At 51.7% G+C, this 26,963-nt stretch overlaps 1 protein-coding gene across 1 annotated transcript; it reads right to left on the reverse strand.

The window, feature by feature from the left end:
• Nucleotides 1-1,281: 1,281 nt before the first annotated feature.
• GNG12 (G protein subunit gamma 12) lies at nucleotides 1,282-26,463 on the reverse strand. Its single transcript, XM_030033888.1, has 5 exons — nucleotides 26,370-26,463; nucleotides 18,067-18,124; nucleotides 17,334-17,433; nucleotides 4,374-4,490; nucleotides 1,282-3,400 (listed from the first exon to the last, which is right to left on the reverse strand). Exons 4-5 carry the CDS (start codon nucleotides 4,467-4,469, stop codon nucleotides 3,275-3,277), a joined length of 222 nt encoding a protein of 73 aa, XP_029889748.1. The 5' UTR covers nucleotides 4,470-4,490; nucleotides 17,334-17,433; nucleotides 18,067-18,124; nucleotides 26,370-26,463; the 3' UTR covers nucleotides 1,282-3,274.
• Nucleotides 26,464-26,963: the final 500 nt, after the last annotated feature.

Raw genomic sequence — 26,963 nt, forward strand, 5'->3', positions numbered from 1 at the left:
CATCCCAGCCCAGAAGAACTGCGAGCAGATCTCGTCAGATCTCCTTTTTTAACCCACTTTTAGCCTATCGGTTTGACATGAACAGGTCCTACCTGAGACAAAATTTAAACACGACCACCAAGCACGCTTGAGGGTCTCGGTAGGGGCCATCCCACCTGGGGGCTGCAGAAGACCTGTCCTGCTGTCACCCAACGCTACGGGGACAGCCGGGTTCTTTTGGGGACCCTTGGCAGGTTAGGAGGGGTCAGGATTAGGGGGTACCGGTCCCACCTGCACCAGGCTATCCCTATCCCGACCCCATTCCCACGGAGGGAACACCCGGCAAGGCACCAGCGCAGCAGCAGCGAGTCCAACCTTTGCAGCTCACCAGCTCCAGGAGGCCAAGGAAAACGAGCGACGAAAAGCTGGGAGCACAGAAAAAGCATTTTAAAAGTATTTTAGCAAGGGGCTATTTTAGCAAGAGTCGGGTCTCCAAGCCACCAACCGGCCCTTCCCCTTTAATGCAACACAGTATTAAGAGACAAATTAGAAAACACAGAGAAAAACCACAAATAACAAGCTGGCTGCTTAATTTATGGGGGGGGAAAAAAGAATGAATACCCATTCTGGAGTGGTATTGGGTTCACTTGATATAAAAGAGAGGGGCGGCACGGAGATGCGATGCGGCGGGGCGGCACGGCCGTGCCGCCCCGCCGCATCGCATCTCCGTGCCGCCCCACCGTGCTGCCTTCGTGGGTTTCCCCCAGCAGCTGTGGATGCAGATGGTCTCATTTCTCCTTTTTTCATTCTACCAGGGCAGAGTCTGTATTTCCCCCGAATTTTACAATTCCTGTTCTTTCACGAGAGTATTTATAGCAAAAGAGCAAAGTGCAACCAAAACCGCTCGAGCCTTCGCATGCCCCTATATATTGCATTTAAAAAATAAAAGAGTTTACCAAAAATCTATGCACTAAACGCCGTCAGAGGCGGGCAGTTGCGTGATGTTAGCTGATGATCTGAAGTCTTCTACCTAAATCTGAGAAAGCACCTGAAAAAGAAACTGGCACGGTGTTTTTAATTCTATGCCTCTGATCACCGACACGGTCACGGCCACCTACAAGCAATCCTTTTGTTCTCTGGGCGCGTAAGCAAGCGTGAAATAGACGCCGGCATAAATCTTGCCCTGGTGCCGCAAGGATGTCAAAATTGCATGGAAGAAGTTGAAAAATACACTTAACTCGGCCGCGGGCTTGACAAACGCCGGGGGGTTCTTTGGAGAGGAGTGACGGAGCGAGCCCGAGGAACGTGCCAGAAGCTCTTTATTAGAAAATACAGAGTTAAGCACCACTAGGGACACGGCGTGACGGGTGGGAATGACGGGAGGTGGGCACGCTCCAGCTCAGGGCAGAGTGCTGGCCGGACCCCACAGCTGGATCACCAACCAGTGCTCCACAGCTGGATCACCAACCAGACCCTGCTGCAGGCTTTAGTTAAGGGCAGGCAATACAGAAAAGAAGCCAGACACGAACAGCACCTCTGCAGCCACACAGGTGATCTTTTTTTGGGGGGGGGCAGGGAGCGCTAACGAAATAAAAATGCAGATTACTACGGGGCCAGCAGATTGATAGGAGAACAATATTCGGGCAGCAACATGAGGTTATTTACCCGCCCCGCGTACCTGCCTGCACGCTTCTGAGCACAGCTGGAGTTCTCTCAACAGCTACAGTCTTGCATACCCAAACTAAGTTAATTAACTATTTTTAACAAGATGTGTTATAAAATGATAGACACAAACACAGTAAAAAAAAATCAGGGTGGATCTACATTGTTGTTTTTTAAATTGCCACTAGAAAAATACTCTAATTATAAAAATAATCTGCCTGTAAGCACAGAATAAGCAGCACAATTTTCTGTCAGTCTTGCATGTCGATTTTTGAACTGCTTGTTAAAGCAGCTTGTTAAACAAATATGTAACTTCTCAATATATATCAATAGCCTGTATATAATTTAATATAGAAATGACAGATATGCGACGTAAGACAGTAAATTACAAGTGGTTAATAAATTCTGTAAAGATCATTACAGAAACGCACAGTTACGGCAGATCGCCACTTCAACCTCTGAACCACCGGCTACAGAGAAAGACATTTGTAGCCAGCTGAAGTCAGAATTATTTCCGATCCCTTCAAATTTTTCTGTTAGTATGCAATGCTTGTATAAATATACTATTAAAGTTTTTATATATATACACATATACACACACAGACAGAGAAAGACTTTTTTATTATGTATATATATAAAATCACTTACTTGATGGAAAGGCCCTCCAATTGTATCTGCATAACTACAACCTGGATATAATTTGGCATTTTTCCCCTTTAAAAATGAATTTTAAAAAGAGCCAAATTCTGACTCCCTGCACAAAATACAACTGGGACTTCGAGTGACGGAACCATGCCTCCAGCTCAGCACGCAGCCAGGGCAGCACTAGCTTGCAGCCTTTGATTCTTTTGACAGGGTTTTTTTTACACTAACACAGATTCTTAATTACAGAAGAAAATGCAGAGAAGCAGAATCAAAGCTGAAAATTCTGCTTTTCCAGCTCCTTTTATAAAGCAGGAAAATAAATCTGCAGATCTCTGATTCTTGACGCTTTAGGTTTTACACTTAAAAACCCCTGTCGAGAGAAGCCAGCGTAAGGAAGGCTGCAGGCATGGCTCCCTGGAGCTCACCAGCAGTTGCTACAACCATTTTTCAAGGTAGCTTTTGCTAGATAATGCACTTCTAAATGTGTCTGTGCATAAACACACGCTACCAACACAGTACACATCCCCCCCCCGCCTTCCCCGCATACGTAATTTAAAAAAAATGTAAAACCAATGATGTTTAATCAGGTTTCTACACCTTTGCCTCCGCTCTGTCAGCAAAGCTCAGGCAACTTTGGTCTCATTTTGCGTAACTTGAAAAGTGAAACGGGGACCCACTGCTGCAGAGGACAAGACCCCCGGCTCGCCCTGCCCGTCCCGCCGCGGGGACCCCGGCGCAGCGCTCGCGGGCTTGACAAAGACCCCATTCCCTTGGACAAGAAAGAAGTTAACTCAGTTTGAAACCTCGCTTCCTAATAAAGATAGGGAACAGAAGAAATGCTTTAGAAAGCTTAAGAAATCATTTATACGCTTGGTAAAAGAACAGCTGCTCTTACACAGTTAACAGGTGGTACCTTACAGAGTATTTGCCTATACGCCTGCCGGCGGCTGGCTTTGCCCAGGAGGGCTGCGGAGGAGCTGCCGCTCTCCTATAACAAAATGCAGGTCTTCTTGTCCTTGAAAGGGTTCTCGGAAGCGGGTATGCCCATTAGCAACGGATCTTTCTTGGCGTGTTCTTCACAGTAGAGCATTAGGTCTGCTGATGCTTTTGACACCTGCAGAAGATGGGAAAAAAAAAAAAAAACACAACAACATAAAATGGTATTTCCCCATAACAGGTAACATGATCAAACATGCCGGGAGCTGCCGACAGGTAAAAAGTCCCTGCGTGGGACCAGGGAGGAGGAAAGGATGGACACCGGTGCTCTGCGGGGTTAGTTCGTGACACGAGGCAAAAGTACCGCTCGGCTCCTACACGGCTTCTACAGAAGGCTAAAAATAAACAGGAGAAGGTTCAGAATAATACGGTAGGTTTGTAACGAGGAACTCCTCATCTATAACGTTGGGGACAGTCAACAGAAGCGTCCTCAGCTCACCAGCCGTTTCGGGCACGCCGCGCAGGGTCCCTCCTGCCACCCGAGGAAGGGCACCGCGGCTCTGCCAGTCTGGACTTTGTTCTGCTGGCCTTCAAAAGGAGCTGGGCAGCAATTCAAGGAGCACGGCAAAACCCGAGAAGGCAACATCCTTCCGAGAAGGCTACATCTCGTGTAGCCAATATCCTACCCCTGCTAGCCAGAAAAAAAGTTTGGTTTCTTTTCTGCCTTAAGTTAAAGGAATCCAGTTTTTACTACCTTCTTTTTTTTTTTTTTTTATAAGGTCCCTACACATTCACCTTCCTCCCAGAGGTAGCATTCAGGAACAAAAATGGAACAAAATCACACAATGTGCATGAAATGGGAAACTCGTACCTGCCTTCCGTTTCACACGTTTGATTTGCACTTCGTATTTTGCTTTGGTTCTCCTACACGTCCATAAAGCACTGAGCTACCTGAGGATACTGCTGGCAAGCGGCCATGAGAATTACATTTATTCAGGTTTGTTGGGCTGAAAGGTATATGTCATGTTCCGAGATGGGGACAAAAAAATGAACTGTGGGCACACACACACTCCCTTATCTTATCACCCTACAGCTGGAAGGGGAAAAAAACAGGAGAGAAAAAAGAGGGGTGAAGAAGGATGTGCTCTCACCTTTATTCTTTCTATTGAGGCTTCTATTCTTAACTGCTGGACAGTCCTTCGGGCCTGGGCTATGTTGTTGGTCGTGCTAGCCGTTTTGCCAGACATTTTCAGTGAAGCGGCGAAGTTCTGTTTTGAAAGACAACGGGTTAGTTTTCCAGAAGGTGGCACAGCATGTTAAACTACTTTTACACACACTCGGGAAGGGACGGTTACCCCAGGAGGTTTCGGGAGGGAGGAGAGCTGCCCGAGCACTGGGGATGAAGTGGCCGGGCTGCGTTTCGGGTCTGCAGCAGCCCAGCAGCAGCTTTACGACACGTCAGAAGAAAAGGAAAAAAACAAGAAGGCAAAGTTCAGAGACGCGCTCCCGGCTGCTGTCTGCTCCCATGTGGCCATATACGGCGGGGTGGGGGAAAAAAAAAAACCGAGCGGCTCCGGGGCTTTCCTTTCTTTGTTTTTTTTTTCATACGGCATACTCGAGCCTGCCCTGGCTTACGGGACCACCACGAGCTGTCCCTTCGCCCGTGCCACCCTGCAGGCCACCTTGCCCCATCTCCCCGCAGCACCCATCCTGCTGCACGTCCCCGGCCGCCTCTCATCCCGTGCAGCCATCCAACCGCTGCTGCTGGAAGGAAACTTCCCGCGCACGGAGCAGCAGGAGCAGGGAAGGGCCGAGGACCGCGCAGCATCGCGTTCAAAAGAATATCCCCACAGGCATCGCAGCAGCAAAGAGCTTACTGCTAAATTATTCAGGTACCCGGGAGTTCAAAGAGCAGCTGGTTTAGGACAGCCCTAGCCCGTGAAACCGTCCGTTCTGTGCCAATCCTTGCACGCAATCTCTAGCAGGACTGTCCCCAAACCCCGCCGTTTTGTCTTCCACGGATCCACGAGAATAACTGGCTCCATGGCGCTGTGCTTAAATCGTTTATTGCGTTACAGGGACTCCAGTCCAATGTAGCTCCATGTGACCTTTCCAAGTGCTGCATACAGCGTTTCCTTGTGGGCTTCGGGTTTCTCACGCCTCGGCCTGGGTAGCAGGGCTGTTTTTCCAGCCGGTGCTCGTGCCCGCCCAGCTAGCTGGGAACAGCATCATTTTGCACCAAGTCCCCGTTTCGGCACATGCCCTCATTTCTAGGCCGCTCCGCAGGGCCCCGGGTTTTCGACATTTTTCTCTCCCTCTGCAGAAACCAGCCCTGGGTTTGCCGTTCAGCCCCGGCGCGCGTCAGGCCAACGCAGCCCGCGCCGGCGCACAGCACCCACGGCAGACGCGGGGTGCCCACAAAACGCTGCCACACGCCCTCCCAGCTCTCCTCCGAGAGCAGCGCAGGCACCCACGGGTGCTTTCTGCTGGCCGGGAACCCTGCACAGCCGTCGGCAAACTCCTCCGCCCGCGGCATCCTCGGCGTTTTCTGGCAGGAGCGACGCGCCGACCCGTGCTCCCGCGGCACCGAGCGCCTGCAGCCCGGCGATCTACCGGTGAGAAGTACCGCAAGCGGCGTGCTGACTGGTGTTTTTCACGCTTTACAGCGCGGGGCTGACTTCTGCTGCTCTCCTAAGCATCCCGGCCGTGGATCACAAACGAAGCAGCCCGCTGGTTTTCCCAGCTGCATCCGCGGCGAAGCCCAGCGAGAGCAGGATCAGGCTGCCGGGCGTTGCAAGCAGCGCCGCGGAGCAGAGCGAACGCCGGCCGCGCTCCGCAGCCGAGCTGCGGGGAAAGCAGCGCGGGGATGCTGCCGTAGCCCGGGAACGGCCGGCAGCGGGACGCGGGGGGACCGTCCTCGCCACGGCTTTGGGCAGAGTAATCGCCAAGCGGCCGGTAACGCTCCTGCTCGCGCGCGGCTAGGGGGGACGTTCGTAACTGGTATTAGGTAGCACTAAAAACTTATTTCCTGAAACCAATATTAGGAACGTACTCGTGAACCTCTCCAACCTGCACGGCCATATAACAGCCCCCCAGTATTTAGCTCACTGGCCCACTTTCCCAGTAACTCTTTGCAGCCGGGAAGAGGAGGCAAGCATGAAAACCAGAACTAGCTTAAATGCTGCATATGCTCCAAATGACCGATTTCAGGGCAAATCACAGAAGGTCTTTTGTAATTTTAGAACCTTTAAACGCGTGCCAGTTTAGAGATCGCAGCTCCGAGCAAGCGCCCTGCAGCAGGCGAGGGCACCGGCCATTTCGGGGACACGCCGCATCTGGAGCGTGTACCTTCCACTCCTCCAAATATTTCCACCCAGGGTTTCTGTAGGCAGCTACCACGAGTAAAGCTGCAGCAAAGTTGAGGAAATTTGAGCAGAGCAGACGCCCGTGACACCGAGGCCGGGGAAGCCGGGCTGGCAGCAAGCCGGTGCCGACCGATTCGTGCCGGCTGTGCAGGAGGACAGTTTGTAAACCGTGGTGGCTTCAGCTCCGCGACAGCCGGGTCAGTAACCCAAGCCTTGGGCTGTGGCAGTCGGCCGCTGCCCCGGTTCCCCACAAGCCCCTCATCGCCCAAAAATTTCCCCAAAGTTCCCGCTGTGCTCCAGAGAGATCACCTACGGACCGAGCGGCACGTGATTCACTGCTTACCACCCACGGGAGGTAATTATTGCAAAATTAAAAAAAGCCAGCAGGATTTTCCCTCCGTGGAGCAGCGCTGCCTTAACCAAAGACGCGGGCGCTCATCCTCGCTCAGCACCCGCCGCCCCACGGTGCTGCATTCGGAGCGGCACGAAGGAAACGAGCCGGGACCGTCCGCACGACAGCAGCTCATCCTCCGGCCCCGCAAGCCTCTTCCAGCCCTCATTTAATCCCTGCGCGACACGGCAGGAGGTGACAAATCCAAACCGTGAGTCAGCACAGGACAGCTGAAGACGCAGCTGTGACCGGGCAGCACCAGGCGCGAGACCCTCGCTCCCAGGAACGGGCACTGGTTTTGCCAGACCGGGGCTGCCATCTCCCAGCGCCGTCAGCTACTTCCTCGGCACGGCCGTGGGTACGGAGTTTTGGGAGCGTTGTTTGCCCTAGGGAGGTGTGAAGTTTTTGCGTGCTTTGGCTGCGAGGAGGAGAGTTAAGATGCACGGGAGTCTGAAATACCCTCTGTATCAACATCACGACACAAACTCTCGGTTACTAACCCAGATCCACCGTATTAGTCGAGTTACTGCTAATCACGGAGCTGTAACATCCCACGGCAAGTACACAGTGTATGCGTCCTGAATTACTAATATTTGTAGCACCCAAATATTAAAATGCATTTTGATGGCACACTTAGTGATTCAATCTCCAAATTACTCAAGAGAAGGAGGAATGCTGACTGACACAGCATAAACAACTTTGTCTGGAAACAGTCGTAAATCTGTTTGCAAAGGCCTAATATTCAGACATTCTGCTTTATTTCCGGGAAAGGGCAAGCTACTTGGAGCACGCTTCTCGTTGTAAGTGATGATGGGAGGTGTACGTTGAATGCATGTTGTATTATTTGGAAAATACAAAGTGAAAACTCTCCGGAATTCAAGGCAAAGGCCGTGGTGCACTAACCACCTCCGAGGTAAGCCCTGCAGTGCCGTGACTCAGACAAGAAAGCCTCTTCCATTTCAAGTCAACTTGACAGCCAACTCAACGAGCCGGGGAGGTTTGCACCACGCCGGGCAACGCGGGAACGCACTGCGTGCTTCACCACAGACACAAAAGCAGAATTTTATAAAATCAGGAGAATTACCTCGCATCCCGAGGGGCGGGCCGCGCTTTAGCTGGTGGGAATCGGCAGGGTCAGGACCACGTCCAGGGCTTGGTGCCACAGAGCGGGGGACACGGTGGCCACGGGAGAGCCCCCATCTCCCCCGGGGCTGCTGCAAAGGGACCGTGACCTCTACCAGCCGCCCACCGGAGGCAGCGAGACGGACCGAGCTGCGGCTCCCGTGACTCTCGACAGCAGCACCCCAGCCCGAACATGCGTAGGCTCCGCTGGCAAACCTGCCCCGTGATTTTGCGATGCTGTTGCCAAGCGAACGGAGTCCCTTGGCACACCGGGACTGCCCCAAGAGCTGCAGCCTCAGATTCGACGGCTAATGTGAGCAGACTGCGCTCCTGCAGCACCATACGCTCATTTAAAACAGCATTTGGAAACGTAACAGGAGTTACTAGACTTTTGGGGCGTTTAACCTGGTAATCGGAGGAATTTAATTACTGAAAAGCTAACTGTTAAGCTAGAGTTCCTAGAAAGGAAGTTTAAAAGGACACAATTTTGTGGGTTTTGTTCGACGCTTCCTGCCTCCGCTGGCGTGCCACGAGAAGCGGGCAGGGGGATGGCTGCTCTGCTGCCGCAGCCCCCTTCCAACACACAAAAATAGCACCGGGGCCCTGTTCTGCTCAAAGCCGTTAATATGTTCGAGCCCAAGTTTTGAGACTCCTTCCCGCTGGAAGCCATTGATTGCAATGGGAAACTACCAGAGCCGGGGCTTTGCTGGATCTGGGGTTTGTCGCCTAATCCTGGTGCTGCTCACTGAGGTCAAATGGCCGCAGGGTCCGACGGGGGCTTCTGCTCAACATGTAAATGAGGCTTAACTCATTTGTAAATGGTAACGGGATCATCCTTGCAGGCGATGCTTCCCCCTGTCCCGTGTCCCCCCCCCCAGCACAGTCCCCGGGGCTGCTCGCTGCTCTAGCTCCCACCCTGGCACCCCAACGTGGGATTTCGGACCGTGGTCCCAGGTAGGCAACGCAAGCAAGGCACGGCTCACCAAAAACACCAGCGACCCTTCCCCGGGCCCAAGGAGAGGTGCTGATGTCGTGTCTGGAGGATGTTCTTGCTATGGGATTGTCATTTCTATAAGAAGTCCTCCTGCACCAGCAGCGGTTGAGGAAAAGGACCCTGCTCCGGACGGAGAACGGGAGACGCGCAAGTACAAAACAGCGTCTTGGCTACGTGGAACTGAAACGGTAGAAGACAAATTTCTCACGTTCGGGTAGTACTCTTAAGAAACGATAATAGTTACGAGGCTATTGGCTACTTTGGGAAATTCGCTCTGCAAGGAATACAGCGAGAAATCGGAAGACCCCACCTTTTGGGGGTTTTGGTCAGAATAAAACCACAGGGTCGGGGGGCACTGCGTTCACCCCGCTCTCCCTGCCTCCTCCTCCTCCTCCTCCTCCTCACCAGCATCAGAGGGCACCCGGCCAGAACCTCCGCAGGACCCCGGGGCCGAGGCGGCCGCTTGACTCGTGAGACAGGCGCAGGCACACCGAACCCAACAGCTTCGCTGCAGCGCAGCTACGTCGCCCAGAAGGACCCGCAGGAGACGGTCACGGCTGCAAAAGCTTCCCCATAACCCGACGGGCTCACGCGCTCGTGAAAAAAAATGAAACTTCCAACCGAGAACCTCCACCACGCGCTGTTAGAGCCGATACACGCAGCTGCTGAATTTGATATGAACCCTGCTGGTGCGTCGCAAACTGACTGCGAGTACTTTAAAATAATCAGTTCTGGAATAAGAAGGAGCTGTTTCACGTGGACACAAAACCACGGATCCACTATGAACTGAGCCCAAACTCCCATTCCAGACCCTGCAGTTTTCACTTACTATATTGAAAAACTACGGTGTGAAAAAAAACCCAGCCCAAAGCAATTCTTTTTTTAATAAAGTAATGCATGCACCTCCGAGAACTAAGATAGTTCAACATTTGCTGATTCCTCCAATTTTAGTACTTTTTTTTTTTTTTAAAAAGACATAAGGTTAAAAAACAGTTGCTGCAAAATTAAAAGATAAACTGTTCTCTTCTCATTTTGCTGGGGCAAGCCTAGGCTGACTTTGCTCAGCCTTCCTTTCCCCACCCCCAAGCCACAGCCGCAAAACCCCTTTTGCCACTGGAGAGGTTTGAGTTTCTCTGGAGTCCCTTCCCATCCTACATGATTGACCTCGTTAGGAAAGTTTCGGTGCTTATTTTCCCAGCTGGTTAGCTTTGTTAATAAATTAGATGTTAAAAAAAAAAAAAAACAAAACAAAAAACCAAACCCAAACCATAACATTTGAAAATTAAATTGCTGTGTTTCCTCATCTTCAAACAAATACAAGCAGCATTACTTTAATAGTCCTCCTAAGATTACTAAATCTCTTCTACAGAGAGATTTACAAACAACTAGGTCATCACCCAATAATACTGTTTTCCCTCCGAGTTCCTGGCAACCTACCCTATTAACTAAGCTGTGGCGGCCATCTCGAGCCGCAGGATTTCTCATAGGGTACACTTGATTTCAGACAACAGCAACTGCAGAAAACTCTGCAGATTTGTATCGGTGGCATGCGCGGTTCTGCAGAACTTGGGGTTTTGTGCCCTCGGAGCCCAGGGCAGCGTTTGCAGGAACAGAGATGTCTCCAGGAGAATTAAATCACTTTCTAAAGAAAAGACCACTCGGTCGGGGAGGGCACCGCTCCAATTTCTAAGAAACAAGCCTTGGTGCTCAGCGGGCAGCCCCGAGCCGAAAGCAAAGATCCCCCGCGAGCCCAGCGAGCCCCACCACTTCTCTCACGGGGATCTCTCGTGACCCCCGGCACCCACAGCCACAACTATTCATTCTCTATCAAACGGACCAAACCCAAAAGTTCCAACGAGTTTTTCAGTTCACCACCTAAGACAAAACACGGCCGGTGTCGTCTCGTGCTGTTCTAGGCGGGAGGCGAGCCGGGGGTCCCCTGCGCCCACCGCTCCCACAAGAGATAAAGCCGAACGAGGGCTTGCCAGACCTGAGGTTGAGGATGACAGAGATTCCCCTAGCCCCGGAGCAGCTGCGGGCATGGCTGCAACTCTCACTTGTCTCTGACTCACAACCTAAAAAGAGACAAAATAATCAGTCCCACCAAGAGCCTTCTCCGGCCATCGTGCCCAAAGCAAAGCCTTCCTGCAGAAAGTGCTCCGAAACCATCCAACAGCTACGTCTGAAAACAGACGGGGTATGTTTTTTCCAGCTGTGCCGGCTGGTCTAATAAAACGAGCAAGCTTTCGTGCTGCGCTTCACGTCGGCTGGCGAGGGGCTCGCAGGTTTGTCCGCCTTCCCCAGCCACGCCAGCCCGCAGCCCTTCGGACCCCCCAGCCGCACTGCGTTGCTCGTGCACGCTGGCAGGATCTCTTCTCCGTTTTCAGTCCCGAACACGTCGTGCAGCTTTCATTTTCCCCTTCTGAATACCAGGAGGCTGCAGGAGCAGAAAGGTGCGGCGAGACAGACAACTGGAAGAACAGTTTCCATTGCAGCAGCCGTTAACCCCACCGGGATCCCACGAAACACCACGGCACACGCTACCGCGCGCTCGTTGTCACCTCTTGCCCTTTTTCACTGTTCGTCCCTACCCCTGTTCGGTTTGGAAGCTGTCAGAAGCGAAAAGGCGGCACTAATAACAACGGGAGGGAGCAAAGCTGCCTGCCCTCTCCAGGTGCTGCAGCCTTGCAGAGGCACAGGCTGGGCTAGGGCTCTGTAATTAACAGCAGAGTCAACAAACGAACGGAGCAAATATGCCAGTGGGAAGGCTTAGCTCATCCTTTGGGGAAAATACCTTTTTCCATGGAAAACTGAGGACTTAGGTTTGTTCAAAAGAGGAGGATGCTCACCAGCCGTGCTTTGCCAGGGAAAAACACAAGGAACTTCCAGGGAACTTCATGCAGGCCATACACCTGCGTTTTTTTCTGTCTTATAAATAACAAAAGAAACACCTGCCAACAGGCCGAGCTGCCCCTCTTCCCTAGAAAAACCCTGTTTTTCAAGGCCTTGCCCTATTTTTTTCCGCAGGCTTTAGGTAACGAGGTTACGATGCAGCAGGCGCTCAGAACAGCCTCGGTAGGTACGCGGCTGGGCATTAAACTGGATCTCCAACCAGGATAATTAAACACCAATCTATCTTTTTTACTCTTTTAGATCCAGGACTTATGAACCACCTGCTGAGTGAAATGTAATTAAATCACCGCTGCTAAAGTACACCCGGGAATCGCCCGGCAGCTCTGCCTGGCAAACAGCTCCCTATTCGCTCCAGTTACGTAAAGTCAGCTTATACTGCAGCTCCGAACCCCAGCTAGCAGCGGAATAAAGGCTCAAAAGGGTATCTTGGTGCTATTTCTTTTGAAGCAAAACAGCTTTTAAGTCGAGTAACTCAAAACTGTAGATCAACGGAGCGGACTGAACAAAACACAAAGCGACAACACTAACAAACACGGCACCTAAAAGCGTACAAAACGTGCGTGGCTTTAACACGCCGTCGGCCTCCGGTTTTCCGGGGCGACAGCCCACGGCTGGGGGTCGGCGCGAATCTAAAGTTAACAGCTAATCTGCAAACGCCAGCACCAGCACCGACCAGCCTTTGCTCGGGTGTCCCGTGGGCCAGGGTGGCTTGTCCCTTCTGCATCCCCCCGGGATGGAGGAGCGAGGACCCCGGGGAACCGCCGCTGCGAGCTCTTCCAGCTCGGAAATGTTTGGATGCTGCTGCCCACTTGAGCCTGCTAGAAAAACCAGAAACAAACACCACCGTGGGAAATTATTTTGCTTTTCTTAAAAACACAGTAGTAGGGGGGAAAAGAAGAGACGAGCGAGCCGCTTGGCAAATTCAAAGTCGGGCCGCATCCAGCCCGCGCTCTGCACGTGCTGCCCTGCACGGGGCTGGGTACCGAAGTGAACGCCGGGCACGGCTGGTGCCCTCTCCCCGGCACGGAGCTGCTGCTGGGAGAAGCACACGCATCCCCAGGAGCTGCTCAGCGGTGCCGGGTGGCCGTTGGGCAGCGTTTCTGCCCCAAAAAAACACCATAACGTGGTACCACAGGAGCTCCTGTTTACGGTTTCGGTGATTCCACAACAAATGCTGCAGGTTTACAAGCGAAATTGGTGCCAGTCCTGCAACCCCCCCTCTCCAAATCTTTGCTGAAACAGTTTTAAGCTGGATCCGTTTTGCATATCACCACCAATAATAAAGATTCTGCCCGCTACTTCGCAACGCCGCCTGCAAAACCATTTTGCGGTCACCTTACTTACCAACACCATCCTGCCTGGCACCCTTTCACCCCTGCTGCCTTCAGCTGGGACTCTGCAAACGATTCCGTAATAACGCACCATCAAACCCCGAATCCAGCTGTCTCCTCTTACCTACTTACACTCTCCAGAGCTCGTAGGAATAAAAAGGCAGGAGCTTACCCCTACCTCCGAAGTCGGCAATTTTGCTTCTGAAAATACGGAGAGTAGAGCTGTTGGGCAGGAAGGTGGCATTTTTACGGTTGCTTTACACAGCTCCTCGCTGCTCCCGAGGCTGAGCCCATGCCGCTGCCCAGGGCACAGCTGGGGCACGGCGCTTATCCGGCAGACCTTCGAAGGAGCCACCACACAGCCCGGCCGCCGTCCGCTTCGGGGGGAACAGGCACTGCAGGAGGCAAGCCCCCCCTTTCACCCCCAGCCTGGCTAAGCAGCAGGACACCATGCACGGGCTGGGGAGGCTGGACGGAGCGAGAAGGCAGCGAGGGGAAGAGGGGCTGCGAGCAGCACGGAGAGGCACCAGCAGCCACGGTCATAGAATCAACTTAGGTTGGAGAAGACCTTCGAGATCATCACGTCCAACCGTAAACCCAACTCCGCCAAGTCAAGGTCGGTCATCATGGAGAGTGGGAAAGAGGAGCCGCGGTGGTCCCTGGAAGGGGATGATGCCAGAGCCCCTCTCCAGCACCTGGGATGACTGCGGGCTACGCGCGCCACTACTACGCGCACCACTACTACGCACGCCACTACTAACTACATGCGCCACTACTACGCGCGCCAGGCGCAGCGGCAGGGTGTGGGGTGTTTCGGCGTAAAGTTTCCGCGGGTTCTCCGGGTGCTGCGAGTCCTTCTGCACGTGCCGCTTTCCCAGGCGCTTGTGTGGGAGCGTGAAGGCTGGCGGCTGGTTGGGACTTGAATGCTGGTTGTCGGTTTTCCTACGGGGCAGACGTGGCCGCTCGGGAGCAGGTTTGTTACGACTTGCAGAACCTAAAAACTCTCCGAGTCCAAGCCAAGAGGCCTGACGCTGTCATTAAAGGCCGTAGCTGGGTGCCGAAATAAACAACCCTATTCTGAGGGTGCAGCGTAGCATAACCAGGTATGTCAGCGTACAGAAACACGGTTGCACGCAAGCATCAAAAAGTCTCGTTAATTGTGATATTTCACGGCCCTGATTTTTTTTTAATGTTTAGGTGTCTGAGGGAAGAATCTGCCGGAGGAATCTCAAAGCGCCTGGCACTACCTTCAGCCAAACCACTCGCCTCTTTGCACCAACGCGTGCTCCCCGCTGAGATCCTGCACGCCCCGGCACGCAGCAGCACCTTTCCGCAACCGCCCGGCGAAGGGGATGCCAGCTCCCACGGCCGGCTGGGACACCGGGCTCTTTTCTTCCCTGCACCGAGGCCGAGCATCCCAGCGTAGGGGTTCCAGCTGCTCCTGCCCTCCCGCACGGGGCGGTGGGGGATGCCCAGGCCCCTTCCCCAACTTTTATAACTGGGAAGCCAGGATGCGTATGGAGCGTGGAAAAAGAGTGGGAGGCTCCATGCGGAGGAAGCGCAGGGCGAGCAGCCCTGATCTGTCACACCTGCCGGACACGGCCCGGCTCACACCGATTCCTGCACGCGTACCTCCACAGCACCTCTCCGGGAACGCTCTTTATCGCGTCCACACCTTCAAAGTAAATACTACAAAAGTTATTCACGCCGATCTTCCAGAAACGAGGACCCGCTGTCCCAGATGTAACCCTAATTAGAGAGCACTGGAACGACGAGGGCACGTTCGACACTCCTCCTGCTCCGACCGGTTGCTCTGCTCGGAAAAGGAAACGGCATCTCCAGCAAAACAGCCCCTTCCCAGCTCACCCACCTCCCGCGCCTGCGCCAAACTGCACCTCAGCCAGCACCTTGCTCTGGTTATGCAGCCAACCTAGTTTTTCCAGCGGTGGGTGCAGCCAAAGGGAAAGCCGGCGGTGGCTTGGCAGGGCTCCTTGCCGCCCCGGCCCCAGCGCGGGGCCGTGCTGACACCCAGTGGAAACCACGGCGAGACGCCTGGCAGAGGGAAACGCCGCGCCTGAAATCTTTTCCTTCTGCTATGCTACTAAATAGAATGGAAAATAAAACCCGGTAAGCGGGAAAACATCGGAGCCCTGCCCTCAGCAGGAACACAGAATTGGGTGGTAAAATGAAACAGGGATTAGAGATGCTTTCTGGTTGTTTCTCGCTTTACGATACTTACACCGCACCCGACGAGGCTGTGCAATACGCCAGAGCTTACTGGGAGGAGACGGACTCCGAGACCCTCGTGCACTGAACGCAGTACCCGTGACGATGCAAACTTCCCAAGGAAAACGGCGGCCGCGATCGCCCGCTGGCTCTGGGGGTCCCACGGGGGGCTCGCTCCCTCGCCCTCCCTCTGCACAGCCCCAGCCAAGGGCTGGGGAGTTTTCAGCAGCGAGGCTGTGGCTACTATTGCAGGGGACTGGTGGCCAGAGGAAGGTTTCTGCTCCTGCCTCCGCAGCTCCTGCGAACCAAACTGCCAGCAGCAGCGGCAACAGCGATGGCTAGCTGGTTCCCGGCAGGTGAGGAGGACTTGATTTTTAAACGGGTATCAGGCAAGATTTACAATCGCGGCACAAGGGTTTTATACACACCAGAAAAAGTTTGGGTTTGGGAAAAGAAAGCAAGATCCTCCCCACACAAAACCAACTCCTTTGCGTTTTCAGGGATCGCGCTATTACCATGCACGCGGAAAAGCTGAAACACCTGGCAGCTGCGGTACTCGCACGCAGTGTTTTTGGTGAAGGACGTGGATGCTTTGGCATGCACACCCTGCACAGCACCACAGCTGAAGGGACTGGGGAAACTCAGGCACCCCAGAAGACCCAACTTCTGTTTTGCTGGGCACAAAAGTTTCTGTTTTGCACAAAGTCGCTTGGTCTTTTACATAGTCTGCACAAGTACAGATCTTACACGACATGAGCTTGAAGCAAATACAGACACAGGGTTTTACACGTCAGACATATAAAAGTCAGCTGAAAGCGGGGAACCAGCACACCTCAGCTCTGTTTAGTCTGCCTCGTTTGGATTACAGTATGTATCAGCAGATTTCAAACCCACTTTCACAGCAGAAAAGATACAGCAACGCCAAACTCTCCTTCTATCCGTATCTCTTGGAGGAAGCGCGGTAATTAGCACTAGGTTAGCGATGGAAGTCTGGGCATGCAGATACACCTGCCTTCCCCAGAGGCGAGCAGCCCGTCAGTGCACATGGAGAATACAAGCTCCTTAAAGCACAGAACACCAACTTGTGATGTTTTCCTTCTTCAGAGAATTTACACTGGAGAATATTTAGAGATTTTACAGTTGAGATCTTTTTTTAAATTATAAACAATGCTGCCAGTCTCTTAATTAGTCTTTCTAAAACGTATAAAAATCCCAAATAATGTGAAATGAAAGAAAACAGACAACTCCCAAGATCTTCAATTGGATTTAGCGTTCTGGGTATTTAATTAAGGATGTGTTCCTTCATAACCTCCATTTCACAAGTTATCCCAGTACCATCCTGCTAACCAAAACTGGGCTACAGCTACATTTGATTTACAAAGTCAGCCACCATACATGTCATTCTGTGAAACCCAATTTAATTGTTGGGAAATGAGTAGTGGAAAAACCCGCTTTTATTTTCCTCTGCATTTTTTCTGACTTAAACTTTTTATATCTTTAGTACAAATGAAAGCCACGAAAACTGACTTCTAGATCAAGGTTACTTTGAAAAACATCTGAGCAGTATAATTTTAAAGACATCGGCCCGAAGTCATTAGTAAAGACAACCTGTGCTCCCTAACGAACTGTGGTGCAGTCTCTCCACAGAAGGTACCTGTTTCTCCCCACAGGGCACTACCCAGCTAACTCACACCAGAAAAGACATACACAAACTACAAAGAGACATTTGCAAAGAGACTTTCAGTGGTATCAAAATCAGTTCATCTTACAGCATGTAAAGCAGGAGCGGTCCGTGATTAAAGCACCAGACTGGGAGTCACGAGATCCAGCTTGGCCTCAGGTTACGTGACCTTCAGCAAATTCTTTAGTCTGAAAGAGAGATAAAGCCGAGGACGCTGGTGGGAGATGCTCTGTGAAGAGCTTTGTAGTTCTTAGCTGAAAGACACTGAAAGGGTGCAAAGTACTTCACAAGCGTCTTGGTTACATGCATTTATCAAAGTACCTATTTTAAAAATGGGGTGAATATAGCAAGAATTTGCATTCCAAGATGGTCAAACAATAGACATGAAACACAGCAAATACAGAAATGGTGAAGACTTCCACGCTGCCCCTTGCTAACCGATAGAATAAACAAGAAAAAGCCTAATCTCCGTGACAGAAGCAGCTTATTCAAAACAGCATTTCTGCCGCCTAATATTCAATGCAAGAGTGGTCAAGCAGTTAAAAATGGAGGTGAAGGAGTCAGCAACCTCTAACCTGCTGCTAATGCCTCAGAGAGCGGGCAGCAGCCACCACTGCACCGAGCCGCAAGCGCAGAGCCTGCCCGGCTGCTGTGCCCGCCACGGAGCCGGTGCCATCCTTGTGGCCTCTCCTCCATAAAGCTGCTGAGCGTTTTGTATTTGTTCTACTCCAGAATAAGATTAAATCACTGGGGTTTGGGACTTGTGATGCTGCTTTGTGTTTTGCATGAAAGGAAAGAACAAGCGCGTACTGGAAACTCACCTACAAAGGCAGTCTTGCTACCTGTCCGGCTTGCTTTGATTTTATCGGTGTAATGATCCTGAAACAGAGTAAAGTAAAAATCGTAAGTACTTCATAGTGCAAGAAAGCAAAAGCTAAGAGGGGTTAGAACTTGTGGTTTAATTCTAGTGACAAAGACTGCAGTATTTTGAGATTGGCCTCACTGAAAAATCTACCTCAAACCTTTCTTACGGCCAGCTCCCCTATTTCCCTTGCCAAGGATACGGCCACGGGCAGCCAGTTCCCTCTGGCCCCCTCCCAAACGTGCACAAAGTCAAGTTTTCGCAGCCTTTTTGCACCACCCCCCCACTGCCGCTGCGGCCCCTCCTGAAGCCCACGCTCCCGAGGCAGACGTCCCACCCAGACCTACAGCAGACGAGATTTAGAGGCAGCTGACAGAAAAGCTACTGGCTTTAAGACGAGTTAAACTACTCGGGGTAAAGCCCTGAGCAGGTTTACATTAAGTGCCAGCCTAGCTGGTGTTGAGCACATGTATTACTTTGCCTCCTGCAGACTTCTCTGACGTGTAAGCCTCCACTGATATATTCTAGCAGCTGTGCTGAAACCACAGGAGAAACAAATCCGAGAGCCCATGTTTCCTACAGAGGCCTTTACACACCCAGAAAAAAAATCCTGGAATTTGATCAACCCTAAAACATTCAAGTTCCTGCACCAGATGCTGCTCACTGTTGCAAGACTGGCAAATTCGGAGCACGCTATATTTAACACCCTTCTTAAATTTTCATTGTACAAAACACTAATTTCAAGCTAAAACTGTACAACAACGACAATTCAATGAGGGCAGCAATTTTCTAAGAGTGTTGGTCATGAACGATAGTGGAATTGGGTGCCTGATACGTACAACTCGGCATCACCAAGAACAGAAACCAGCGACTGAAGAATACCTGAAAGTTCACAAGGGTTTATTTGTTTAAAAACATCTACCTATAATACAAACACAAACCAAGTTGGGAGCCTTGATGCTATGGGTAAAAGAGAAGGTGATAAAAAAAAACCATCAGGTGACATGCCTTCTGTGATAGCTAGAGGGGGGACTTTATTTACAAATAAATGTCTTTATTCACATTGCTTTGCTGCTGCATGAAGTCTAAGGGCAGGCACATTCAGTGCAGTACACACATGAGTGTGCAAATACACATGTAAAGTTCTAAAACCAGCAACTAATAATCTAACATTGACTGGGAATTGCTATGTTAACCTTTCCTGTAATTTATAATGCGTGTTTATATACTTTTGGATCCCTGCAGAGACACCCACTGTCAAATACGGTGCAAAACACGGATTATATGCGCCAGGCATTTACTAAACTGGCAAAGCAGCTGGGGCACAGATAACTCATTAACCAGGGCACGGCAGGATCCAGAATCGCCACTGACACTTTTTGGAAGAAAAACAAGCGTCCCTTGCCAAATGGCCGGCGGAGATCTGGCGCAGAGCCCCGGCGCCGCTCAGTAACCGGCCGAATAACACAATTAGCTATGAGATTTACCAGCCCCGCTATGCATGAAATGTAGAGCCAATTCCCGGCATACTAAGCGCAGAGCGATGCGCAGGGGCACAGCGATGGCAATGACCACCAGCGGGGAGAGGGCAGGAGCGGATGGCTGTTGCCTTTCGGCTGGCACTCGGCAGCACGGAGTGACCACGAAAGGCTTTGTCAGCAGCCCCCCGCCTTCCTCGGGCAGCAACGGTGGGGTCGGAGGAGCCAGAGCAATTCAGTTCCCCCATTCCCAGGAAACGGGAGGTAAAAAAGCACAGAAAGTTCCCGAGGGATGGCCCTTACCAAGGGAGAGGTGCGCTGACTGCCACGGGCTGGCAACATGGGCAGCGTCCTCTTTATAAATCACACGCCACTTCCCGAGTTGGAAACGGCATCAAAATTTTAATAGCTGCCGTTAAAATCATTGTTTGGAGCAGGAAAATAAATTGCACTCGAAAAGAGACTGCCTTGCCGCAGCCAGTCCTTGTTGTCCCAGCGCCAAGTTTGCGCTTTTCACATACAGCAAGGAAACAAAAATAAATGCAACACGTAACCCTCCTTTGCATACGTGTGACAGCTGTGCTGCACAAAATACGCGTTTTAATGGAAAAGCTTCTGCTTCCCTTAGCTCTGCAAGTTCTCACTCTGGTCACAACACCCACAAATTGTTAAGGAAAAGTAAGAAAAATTTTAATCTCTTGACTTCTGCTTCCTGACGGACGTCAAAACACATAGTCAAAACAATCTTTAAACGCATCTAAAAAATAAATATGGCTCATAGGAGCCACTTTCCACCCTAGAGCCATAAAGACTCGATACTCCTGCCTAATCAAATCTCCTATCAAATTAGTCATAAAACCCCACAAACCCAACATTACTAGCATAGTTTGAGGCCGGTGTAATGCACCCCCCCCGCCCCAAAAGCCTCCTTAAGACGTGCTGGGTAGCTGGAGTCTAAGTGTTCAGAGGTCAGGCCATCCTCGGGAAGGAATAAATCAGGGAAAGGCAGGTGGGAGCGAGAGATACGAGGAAATGCTGCTGCCAAACAGGTCCCAGACCCCGCGGCCAAGGGCAGCAGCCCAAGCCTGGTCCTCCCGCACCGCAGGTCCCGGCAGGCGGCTCCAGCCGGAGCATCCCTGCTTTGCAGGATGAATCCCTTGCAAGTTTTACAGCAACATAAACCGGATTCGGCTGGGAAGAAGATGGGTCTGTCTCCCAAAACTGTCAGCGGCACTTTCTGCTTATCCCAGCTCCAAGCTTAGACCCAAAAGGCTGACTTTTTTTTTTTTTTTTGGCTTGAATCTAAGAACCCAGCTGAAAACTTATTTTGGGATCTGCTCAAACTTACAGCAACAACTGACAAAACAGGACATTTTACTTATAACAGCACCAACTTTTACATTTTTTAGGGCAGTGGCCCCAGTGGTTTAACACACACTCCAGATGGCTGCGAAAACAAGCAACTGGAGACCGTTAACACCTTTCATACCACACCTTACAAGAGTGAGATGATGCAGGAAAAAAAGACTTTGGCTGAAAGATTATGGCTTTTCATTAACAAAAATAACGAGCTCTTTCCATTTAATCTCTCATTTCTGAGACTTTTTGTTGCACTTGCTTAACTTCTTCCTCCACGGCACAGACAGAAGCAAATGAAGTTGGAGATGCTTTTGGAATTATTTTGATTCAGAAACAAAAGCCTCCTGGGCTTCTGCAGAACTGCTCCATGACTGCAAATTCCTATTTCATGCTGGTTTACCTTCACCTCAAGTACTTCCTACAACAGCGTAGCTTTCCAGAGAGGATAACTTCTTGCCAGCTGTGCTGGTGGTTTTTAATAAGGACAACCGAAGAGCAGGATCAACAAGGGAGAGGAAGATCATCAGTGGGAGATTTTGAAAACACATGGAAAGCTGCACCATACTAGGGCACAGGATCCTTCACAAGAACTTTGTTTTTCTAACGCAAACTGTAAGCAACTGCCTGGGACAGAACTTCTTGCACTTCACTGTGATACGGCAGCACACAAAGAATAGCGTGAATGCCTTTGGTATCAGCTTGATTTTACTTTTAAAAACAGAAAGGAAATTTTCTTCCAGAAATGCTCTGGCTATTCATCAATATGATTAATGACACGGCAAAGAACCTTTTTTTCTTTTATTGACTGGAAAGGTATACACAGATACATCAAGTATCTCAGAACTGCAGACTGCACCAGTTACTGAGAAAATTTAAGGCCAAAGACCTAACAACAGAGGACAGAAATCTAAACATATCCAATTAGGGATAGACAGCTCAGGAAAGGCCTTTCCGGAGACAGACTTCCTACGCTGCAATCAATTTTAAATTAAAACTTAAATTTATAAACAATAAGAATCCCTGTTTCTGCCGAATAAGCCCTCTCCTGCGCAGGGCCACCTTTACACCCTGCCATCGCCACCGAGTCCCCGCTTGCAGAGCTTCCCAACCCTTCCCGTGGCGGTTCCTGCTCTGCAAGCCAGACCCGCAGCACCAGCTTCCATAGCCTCGACGGTTTTCCCTGGTTCTCAGCCCATATTTTTCCCTTTCTAATGATACCTACCGGTCCCTCATGAGAGCATCCCGCACCTTCCCTTATGCTTCCCCAGTACAGCAGCCCAGCACGGCCGAGGGCAGCGCTGGGTCCCACGGCATCATCTTAGCATGACGGAAACTGGGAGGGAGGTTTTTTTGCTCTCCTCAGCTTAAAGCACCAGAAAACTTTTTCTCTTCCCCATGGTTAATCCCACACCCCCCATACAAATAACACAGCCACCTGCTCCCATGTGCGTTTAGTGTCGGCTTTTGAATTGCCCAGTTCTCGCCCTAGCGAGGGAAAGAAGTTATTCTGAATATCAGTACCTAGCTGGGGGAAGCTTTCGCACAAAGATAACTATCATTTAGAGAGCAAAACCAGGCCAAATCTCCCCTCTGTGCTCCAACTGCCTCTGCACAAGGAGAGGTTACGAATAGCGAAGGGGCGATTCAAGAGAGCACCGCCGGCATCGGCACGTGCCGGGGAACCGGGCTACCCCCTTCCCACCGGGGCAGAGATCGGCTTTGCCACCTCCAAACGCTCGGGAGAGCCGGCACCGGAGGATCGGGACCCGCACGGCGAGCGAGGGCTCCGAGCCGACGCTGCGCGTCGGAGCAGAGACACAGCGGAGGGAAGCAGTGAGGCTCGGGTCACGCCTAGGTCCAAATCCAAAACGTGCCAAAAAGTAACCTGTCCCTGTACGGCAGGTTTGTAAAGACACGGGAGAAGGGACGGGAAGAAAAATGTTGTGAACAAATGGAAGAGCAAGCCTGGTTCCTGCTTCAAGTCGAGCTGACTGTTTAAACAAGAAGGAGACGACCCCGAGCTGATGCACGAGTCCCGGGCGAGCCCGCGGGAGCCAACACGGGCTACCACCCCTCGTGCGGGGGCTCGGGACCCACGGCATCCCAGAGGCCGCATCCCGCAGTCGTTAGCCGCTGCAATACAAATAATCCTTACAACACACTTTTTTTTTTTTTTTTTTTTTTTTTAAACTCTGTAGCTCCATCACATGCCAAGACGCTGATACGGATACAGGAAGCTGAATATAAACACATTGCCTGCTTTACCAAATATTCAAAGGAACACAACTAAAAATATACAGTCAGTGGTGTCCCTGAACATCTCAAAGCTACGAACCGCCCATACCCACGCTGGCAGGCTAAGCTGCCTGGGGGCCCCTGGGAACCAAAGAGCTTGCAGATGCGGGGTACACCGTACCCCGGTTTTAAGGACCTTCTCCTCCCCATGGATGCCTGGCTGGAAGGGAGCCGAGCTGCTCCGCAGTAGCCATCCCGGTGCGTGGGAATGCCGGATCCCCCGACCCCGAGCCGCGTGCCTCTCCGGGGGGTGGACGTACCCCCACCGTGCTCCTACCTCCCCCGGGTACCCCCACCTTCCCGCTTCTGCCTGCCTCTGGAAAACCCCACGGAGAATCCTACTGTAACTCAGTCACTGTGAGGACTTTTGTCACTACTTCTGCCCTTTCTGCTATTTCTCATTAATCTTTGCCAAATACAGAGTGCAAACTTTTTGCTCATGTCATGAGTATTTCCTCTTCTCCCTCCCTTCTACATTCCTCTATAGGTTATTGCTGAGAGCAGCAAAGATATGATATCAGAAGAGACCACAGTGTTGAATGCAGGATGAACATTCGGGTTCAGAAAAATGAGGTCTAGTTGTGTAACATTACAAAATTCAGAAAATAGCTGTGCAATGCCAGCAGTGATTAATGTGGAGCAAATCCCGAGAGTCGTCAAACATCTGCAGCTTCAATTTCCCAAGAAATGGCAAGTCCACAACTACTCTCAAGATCTGGGGAACTTGCTTTCTGCTTCCATTAAGTCTAATGAAAGTTGCACTACCAATTCCTACCTCGTCCTGACAAGGGTATTTCTGTGCTAGAACGCGAGACCCACTAGCCCTACCCATTTCTATAGTTTTTGTAAGCGCAGATGAGTCTGCAGCGATACAATCCTCCCAGGAATACCGCTCCATGCTTTGGCCAAGGTTGCGGTGGTGTTTCCCATGCTAACTATATACTGCTTGCAAAGTACTTCTCTCCGGCCCCGTCAAGCTGGCTCGTGCGGTAATTTCTGCTCTGGTGCAGGGGACAAAGTGAAATGGCTGAGGGTGAGGATTTATGGGGCTGTACCACAAACTTCTGCAGTAATCTGAATTTGCTTTTGCAACAGAGCCTAATCAAAGGATGATGCATCAGCTTTAGGAAGCTGTGGCCGGGAAGGAAACACGTTCCTACCCTGCAGAGCTGTCATGTTCACCATCTTCCACAACAGACTTAACATCTCAGCAACACTTGAAGGGATTGTGGAGCCATCACCATGCTACTGTCTGCATCCCAAACCTTGCTATAGAGAACTTCTCACGCATCTGGCTCAAATACACTGAGTGTTTTGAGGAACAGAGCCTAAGAAATTAAGAACTTTCAGTATTCATAAAAAAAGTTAATATATAGCCATAGAGACATGTATGTGAAACAAAAGAAATATCTGAAACCTACAGCACAACTCAGTATTTGCATTTAAATGTAATGCCAGCAAGAGACCAGAGATGCTGGCAGTGGTTCTGACCAGCAATGACTGCTGTTTGGGAGCCCTCTGAAACTTCTCCAAAGAGCAGGAGACCTTTGTTTTTAAAGGAAGGTGGTTCCGTCAGCTGAGCAATTACGAAAGCGAGCTTGACCGCAGCGCTAGACCCCATCCATTGTTCTCTAGAGTTTATTTGCCGCTTTAGTGCTTGATTAAAGATATCCTAAATGACTGCAATACGTTCAACGCCAGGACGAAATACGGGATTGAGAAGTCATTAACTGCATACTAATCCCTCAATCTCATTTAGTGGTACTGGAGTAGCATAAAATGCTACTGGTGTCCAGTACTCGCTATTTACTCACGGAATTTTATTTCTAAACCAATTTACAACAAAGATAAATGCAAACAAGTAACTTGTCACTCATGCTGTTAGCTCTAAGTCAACAGAAATGCCACCTAATAGCCTGACAAATCACTGTGAATTCAGTTTGATATGCCGTACTAATCAAATTGTTTCCTGATCGTCAGAACTAACGAGGCCCAGCTTCTGACAGTATTCAGCCTGGCTTCCCGGGCCCTCCCCTGCCTTGCAGCGACCCCGATGTCTGTCCCCATCGCGCTCGAAGCCACATGTCGACGCGGGTCCTGCTGCCCTTCCACCGGCGGTGACAAGACCCCCGTGTCCCCCACACGCCGGCAGCGGGGTCAGTGCCAGCGAGGGGGGAGGATGGATGCGCCGAGACAGGCATCAGCCCAGCGCGGGTCCTCCTTCCCAACAGCACCAGGCTAAAAACACAATATACACTCCAGCTACCCTTTTTCCCCCCCAAAAAAGTAAAGAATTTAAGCTCGGAATAGAGTATTGCAATTTAAAAGTTACTAGAGTAAACTCATTACTGCATCAGGGCGTGTAATCTTCCCAGTATCAACACGAAACCTCCTCGAATAATGACGCTCACCACTAATTAAACTCCTTCCCACACTAATCCCACAACTCCTCGCACATGGGAAACTTCCTCCGCCGAGCAGAGGAACCCCAGCGGGGCCGAGGAAAGCCCATCCATCGCCCGACGGGTGGGAACGTGGAAACAGATAAAAGTTTAAATGATTTATCCGACGGCTGGGGCTGCCTCTTCGCAGTCTCCTGCTCCCAGCCCTGGGCATCCATCACTGCCAGAGAGAAGGTCCGGACGGACGGAGGCGGGAAGGCCGGGTGCTGCGCAGCAGACCCTGCCTCCGAAAGAAAGGCCTAGTTTTTTGGGGGGGTTTTGGGTGGGGGTTTAATGTAACTGGACAGATTTCGTCGCTTTCTGAAGCCGCACGCAACTTGTTGAACCCCATCGGGCTGCGCGCCGACTCTCGCCGGGACTTCTCCTCAGAAAAACTGAGGGACGGAAATTAAAAGAAAGAAAAAAAAAAACAAAACCCCTAAACCAACCTAAAAAAACCACCCGCGGACCGCGCGGGCCCAACCCTCCCCCGCCGGGCCCAGCACCGCCCGCGGGCCCACCCGGGGCGGGGGGGGGGGGGGGGGAACCAGCCGCCAACGGGGCCGGGCTGACGCCTCCCGCCGGGTCCGTACGGCCTACCCCCTCGGTAGCGGAGACCTTTCTCCCGCCGGCGGAGCCCCCCCGACCCCCGGCCCGGTGCCCGTTCCCCGCCCGGGCCCGGTACTCACCGCCAGCCGCTCCCGTCCTCCGCCCGCAGCCCGTCTCCACGGGCGACCGGAGCGGGCGGTGTGGCCCCGCCCCCCGCCCGCGCTCGCCCCGCCCCCCGCCCGCGCTCGCCCCGCCCACGCTCCCCCGGCCCCGCCCCGCCCTCCGGGCGGGGCGGGGCCGGGGGAGCGTGGGCGGGGCGAGCGCGGGCGGGGGGCGGGACCTCGGGCGCCCCGCCCCCCCGCTTTCCCATCTCGTGGGATCCCTGCTTTCACGTTAGAAAAGGATTTAATTTTATTTTTTAACTTTAATTTTTTTTTAATTCCCCAGCCTGAGCGCAGCCCGAGGGAGCAGAACGCGGGGGACGGGGCGCCCATTCCCAAACCCCACCACCCGCCAAACTCCACAGAGTTCGCTCCATAGCGCAGGCGACTTGATGTACAAAGTGCCTCTTCCAGATCTACGGGAGATTGCACAACCGGATCCGGTCTCTCCTGTCCCGAAGGCCAGATTCAGACCCGCCGACGCTGTTTCCAAAGGGATCGCGACAGGAGCAGTGCGTACCCGGGGACTGGAGCAGATCCGGACCACGGGTGTGTGATGGTGGAGCATCTCGG

Source organism: Aquila chrysaetos, chromosome 12 (genome assembly GCF_900496995.4).
Source record: "Aquila chrysaetos chrysaetos chromosome 12, bAquChr1.4, whole genome shotgun sequence".
Classification (NCBI taxonomy): Eukaryota; Metazoa; Chordata; class Aves; order Accipitriformes; family Accipitridae; genus Aquila; species Aquila chrysaetos.

Coding starts and splice junctions, on each gene's coding strand:
- GNG12 (XM_030033888.1), bottom strand. CDS start 4,469: ATGTCTGGCAAAACGGCTAGCACGACCAACAACATAGCCCAGGCCCGA. Junction 3,401..4,373: donor CCTCAATAGAAAGAATAAAG/GTGAGAGCACAT, acceptor CATCTTCTGCAG/GTGTCAAAAGCATCAGCAGA.